The sequence below is a fragment of the Streptopelia decaocto genome (genome assembly GCF_964273445.1).
Source record: "Streptopelia decaocto genome assembly, chromosome: 15".
NCBI classification, from domain to species: Eukaryota; Metazoa; Chordata; class Aves; order Columbiformes; family Columbidae; genus Streptopelia; species Streptopelia decaocto.
The window spans coordinates 5,225,154-5,230,942 of record NC_138670.1 but is presented as its reverse complement, the minus strand read 5'-3'; the positions used below and the strand labels follow the sequence as shown (position 1 = coordinate 5,230,942).

The 5,789-nt window shown below is 47.9% G+C and overlaps 1 protein-coding gene across 1 annotated transcript; it reads left to right on the top strand.

Annotated features, from left to right (window-relative positions):
* Positions 1 to 257: 257 nt before the first annotated feature.
* Positions 258 to 4,240, top strand: RPL6 (ribosomal protein L6). Its single transcript, XM_082066363.1, has 7 exons — positions 258 to 413; positions 1,094 to 1,327; positions 1,420 to 1,518; positions 1,837 to 1,980; positions 2,927 to 2,975; positions 3,352 to 3,536; positions 4,045 to 4,240. The coding sequence occupies exons 2-7, from the start codon at positions 1,094 to 1,096 to the stop codon at positions 4,195 to 4,197; spliced, it is 864 nt and encodes a 287-aa protein (XP_081922489.1). The 5' UTR covers positions 258 to 413; the 3' UTR covers positions 4,198 to 4,240.
* Positions 4,241 to 5,789: the final 1,549 nt, after the last annotated feature.

Sequence of the window (5,789 nt, the reverse complement as noted above, 5' to 3'; positions counted from 1 at the left end):
CGTGCGTCATCAGGCTGCGCCGCCGGCCCGCCCCCGCCTCCCAAGGAAGGGTGCGCGGGAGCGAGCGGGCTCGGTGGCAGCTAGAACGGGAGAAGCGGAGCCTCGTCCCGTGAAGCTGGGCGGGGAGGGGGTCGGGTGGAGCGTTACCTCTAGCCTGAGCTAGAGAGAGGGCCAGGCAGCAGCAGGGCCGCGATCCCCGCTCCCGGAGCCGCTGGTCGCCACGCAGCCTCCCCCGAGGTGGAACGCGCCCCGGTGTTGCCCCCTCCCCGGTGACCCGGGACTGGCCGGGACAGATGCTGACTCGCCCGGACTACAAGTCCCAGCGTGCTCTGCGGCCGGCGCGGTGACGTCAGACGCCGTGCTCTCTTTAGGCCACTTGTACCCGGATGTAGGTCCCTTTCCCTCCCCGGAAGGTAAGAATGGCGGAGCGGCGGCGGGCAGGGCCGGGACCCAGCGGGCGCCATCCGCCGCCATCTGCCCTCGGGTGGCTGTGCTGGGCTCACGGGCCCGGCGCGGCGCCCTCGGGGAGGCGGCGATGGGGCCCAGGGACCGATATGGGGCGCGGGTGGAGCTGGAGGTTAAGCCGCCTCCGGCCGGGCCAGGCCGCAGTTGGCTGCGTAGTCGGACTGGGCCTCACCGGCCGCGCCAGCGCCTCCCGGGGCGCGCCGGGGCCCAGCTGAGGAGCAGGAATTGGGGCTGGAGCTGGAGCCCTCCGCAGGGCTGAGCGGTAGCCTGGGAAGAGCCGGCGTAGCCCGGCGGTGTGGCGGGGCCCGGCAGCTCCAGCGGGGCCGGCGGTTGTCCCGAGCCCGGGGTGGCTGTGAACCCCCCGCGGATAAGAGGGTGGTTTCGGTCTCGGCGTCTACTCGCGTTCTCTTGGGCTTCTAGCTGAGGAGGGCCCGGATGCGTTCGGTGAACGTGGAGCTGTAACGTGGAGGAGCATTTGGTGTGACGGGTGGGTGTGCAGCAAGCAGAACGGCGTTTCACTCTGCAGTTCTTACAGTGGTGTGAAGAACAAAATTCCAATTTATTTTGTTTCTGCAGTTTAGGCACTCCTCTGCACAACTCCTAATTTCTGGTTTATTTGGCTCCACAGATGGCGGGTGAGAAGGCGGCCGGTGAGAAGAAGCCCAAGAAGAAGACGGGTGAGAAGGCGCCGGCTGCGCCGAAGGCAACCCAGAAGGATGCGGGTGAGAAGAAGAAGAAGGTGAAGAAGCATCATGCCAGCCGAAACCCTGTCCTGGCGCGGGGGATCGGGAGATACTCCCGGTCAGCCATGTATGCCAGAAAAGCACTGTACAAGCGCAAATACACTGCTCCAGAAACAAAGGTAGGACAATAACTACTGTGTTTAAATACTCATGTTTTTTGTGGTGACTTTGGTTTGAAATTTCATCTGTTTTCCATTTTCTTTGCCTACAGATAGAAAAGAAAAAGAAAGAAAAGCCACGTGCAACCATCACCAAGCCAGTTGGTGGGGACAAGAATGGAGGCAGCCGTGTGGTTAAAATCCGCAAAATGGTGAGAAAAAGAACTCAGGCGCTGGCAGTTTGATGCTGTTACATGTAACTTTTGATGAGCTGATGTGCCCCTCGGGGCAAAAGTGGGTTTGTCCTCTGCCATTTGTGTTGCTGTGCTGAACTGGGAGGATGTGCAGAAATACAGAGCTGGTCTCTGCTTTCACTGTTGTGTAATTGTACAGAAAATACTCAATGTGTTCCTGAAGTGCAGGTTGCAGCTTAAAAAAAATCCTTATGAAAGGATAAGTTTAAACTGTAGCAAAAGCTTTCTGTCTCTTGGAATACAGGGTGATCCAACATTTTGCTTCTCTTTTTCTAGCCCAGATACTATCCCACTGAAGATGTTCCTCGCAAGCTTCTGAGTCACGGCAAAAAGCCCTTCTGCCAGCACAAGAGGCGGCTGCGAGCCTCCATCACCCCAGGAACCGTCCTGATCCTGCTGACCGGGCGTCACAGAGGCAAGGTAACAGGGGATGCGGACTCTCAAGGTGTCTTTGTAGCATTTCTGCGCTGAAACTGTTTGGAGGGAGCAGAAGTTTCCTGAACTGGTGTCACAGGACTCTGCTCAGCCATGAGATATGAACCTGCACATTGTGAATTCTGTGTAAATGCTTTCTCTCATCTTGCTTTTAGAGGAAACAATCTTTAAACTAATATTCTTCTGCACAGAGCTGGAAGTAAAACAGGCTAGTCTAGTTGCCTAGACGAAATTAAGACAGTTTTCCTGCACTGCAGAGAAGTGCGTAGATTCATGTCGTGCAAACTTTGTGCTGCAGAATGGCAAACCAGATGCCTGTTTCTATTGTTGCAATGAAGCCAAAACTTTGTCTTATGCTACATTTTCATTATTAATCTAATTATCAAGGTAACACTTGATTGTTACAGTAAGCTGTTTTCTTCATCTTAATGATGTTTACTAACAGATCTTAACCAACATCCTTTATTTTCTTGAATTATTTGACTCCATGTTACTGAAAGGAATGCTGTTCAGGGAAGGAAATCTTGACCACAAGGGAAAAATGCAAACAGGGGATGGCTCTGACCCTGTACATTGTGGTGCCCTTCTGGATCTTGCCTAGTTCTTGCCTTTAACTTGTACAAAGAATTTGGGTGGGATGGCTGTCTCACCAACCTCTAGACTAGGCAAAGATTTAAAAATCATAATAATTGGCTTTGCACAGCCTCAAATGGTGAAGGGTCACAATTTGTTGCAGATGTGGTAACTCTGGTGTTTTGCCTCATGCAATGGTCACTTCTCCAGTTGCACAGTTGTGCCTAAGCCAGGATGCTTTGTCAATGCTTGTACCAGTAAAACAGGCCGAGTGGTACCGGTAAAATGGGCATGGTGCCACTTCGGTTGCCGTATTTCAGTGCTGCAACCTGAGGACTAATGTCACATCTCTTTTCAGCGTGTCGTCTTCTTGAAGCAGCTTGGAACTGGCCTTTTGCTTGTTACAGGTAAAAAACTTTACTTAAGTATGATGGGTTTTTTCATTCGGGGGTTTTAAGTTCAAGTCTGTCTCAGGTTAGTATCGCTACAGATCTGCATGTGGATGGTTTGGTGCATCGCATGTTAATGTAACTATGCGGAATCACGTTTTGTTACTTTCCAGTGAGACGGAGGTGGAGGGGAGATAATTAAGTTCCAATAGCCTGGAAGACATCAGGAAGTATTTTTTGGCTTTTCCAGAGGCTGTGGGAAGGGCTTTGTTGATCAGATTTTAGCTGTAGGCATCTCTGAAGAAACTAATCAACTGCACTACAAAAATTCAACTTGGAAGCAGAGGTTGTTGCCTCAGCAAGCTAACCTCTTCTGTCCTTCCTCTGCGTTCAGGACCCTTGGCTGTCAATCGTGTCCCTCTGCGTAGGGCCCATCAGAAATTTGTTATTGCTACATCTACAAAGCTTGATATCTCTGGAGTGAAAATTCCCAAGCATCTCACTGATGCCTACTTTAAGAAGAAGAGACTGCGTAAGCCCAAGCACCAGGAAGGCGAGATCTTTGACACCGAAAAAGAAGTAAGGAACATGATTGCTCATTCTCTCTGAATGTTCTCGTTACCTATAGCCAGGCTGGAAAGGGGGAGATACCATGAAACAAACGGACAATTGAATTTTAAGTGGTCCTCAGTAAAGTGAGGTAATGCCATTAAAATTAATTAATATAGCAGCATTGAGGTAAAGCTGTTTTAAATTTGGGGATTCTTTTCTCCTTGTCCATTAGCAGAACAACAGCAGTGATTATTCCAAGTAAATGTCTTTTTTTTTTTGACCAAAAAACACCTTTACTGGTTTGACCCTGCCAACAGCATGCTGCTGGCTCCGATATCTGCAACATAAGCCCAGCAGCAGCTTCAGTTTTCTTGGCCACCTCCAGGCTTGTACCACCTTTCCCATATTTAGAACCAATGGAGAAAAGGTTTCCTGAAAATGCCAGAACTCGCAGTTTGCCCTGAATTTTCTCATCTCCGTAAAAGAATCTGAAGTCACTCTGCAGGACTTTAACATTATTCTTTGTACTTTATAGAAATACGAGATAACGGAGCAACGCAAGACAGACCAGAAGGCAGTGGATTCGCAGATCCTCGCACGAATCAAGAAGGTGCCTCAGCTCCGTGGGTACCTGCGTTCTACATTCTCTCTGTCAAATGGAGTCTATCCTCACAAACTGGTGTTCTAACTGTTCTGAAAGCACCATATTAAATTTGAAGGGAAAAAAGAAAGGATTTCTGGTGTCTTCATTGCAATCTGTAACAGAATGTGTTGCACAAGTCTTGCAATGCATCTTATTTAACGGATATACGTAGGGGATATACGTAGATTACTAGAATTCTGGGTGTAGGGTTTTATTTTGTTGGTTTGGGTTTGTGATTCTTGGGTTTTTTTTTAACTTCAGTATAAACAGGAATTCAGCTTTCTTAACTGAGCTGAGGAGGGGGAAAAATATTTTCTCTTGGGAATAGCGGGTATAAATCCTGGATTGACTATCAGGACACATTGCAGAATAAAATCCAGCCCCATGTCTGTGCTGGTTTATTTCTCTGCATGGTTACTGTTGAAACCGATGTTCTGGGTATCTTTTGTGAAGAACCAGATCTTGGCAACAAACCACTGCTAGGAAACTCATCAGCATTTTAAAGCTTGTGTACAGCTGCATTGAGATGGTTTTTCTAATGAAGAGCTTTGATCCATCAATCACCACATAAGCCTCGGCAAATATAGGAACTTTTAAGAAACCTTTCAGGAGCTATGCCTTGTATTTTGAAGCGGAAACACTGGGAATACTCTAGAGTTTGGAGTTTTGCAGGATAACATCACCCCTGGAACCATAACACCATTTGGAATGTATGTCTCCTCCCAAATCCCATATTCTTTTTCCTATTCTTTGTTTATCCTTGTGAGATGTAACACTTAAGTTGGGAATAATACCACCTGCTTAGATCAAAAAGCAATGATTTTTAATTCTGTAGGCTCAGAATTGAGTTAAAAACCAAACTGTTCCTGTGCTAGGCAAGTATTTTTTTATTGTGGGAGTTTTCTAGAGTATTAACAATTTTTTGTATCAAAAACTGGCAGAAAGCGAGTTGAGAGAGCCAGTCCTGTTTTATTTCTCTGTAGAGGTCGGTTACCAGGTATCTGGAAGAGGATGCTTGGGTAGCGATAGCTCTGCTCTTACAAAAACCGAGGATGTACATATTAACAACTCTGGCACGCTTGAGCTCTTTCTTAGCCAGACCTAGGCAGGAAACGAGGCTTATATAACTGCACCATCTGTCTTCCCATTAATTCTTAGCTGGAAGTAGCCAATGGGGTCAAACTTGATGGGGAGTAGAGATTTCATCAAATTCATGAGTGACAGGAAAATGGACTAGAAAAAGGAGTAACAAGACCCTCACTGAGGCAGAAACTGCAACATCGTATTTGTGGTGAAGGAGGAATTGGGCTTTGTGTGCTCCAGAGCCAATGCAAAACTTCAAACACCTGCAGAATACCTGTCCCAAGAGACTATGGCCACCTTTACAAGTGAAGCTGGCAAGCATTAGGGTGTGCAAGTACATATATCGCACTGGTTACTCTTCCATCTTCCTGTTGATAACATTAAATATTAGTGTGGTTCAGCAGAGGGAGTCAGTGAGCAAGCTTTGTCCAAACACTCAACTTCTGCCCTGCTGGTGCATCTCGTGTTGCTCTAAGCTTGGTTCTGCTCTGTGGAGTCGCTGTAATTCTCCCTGTCATCAGAACTAGATCTGGGATGAGTTACATCTTCTGTTG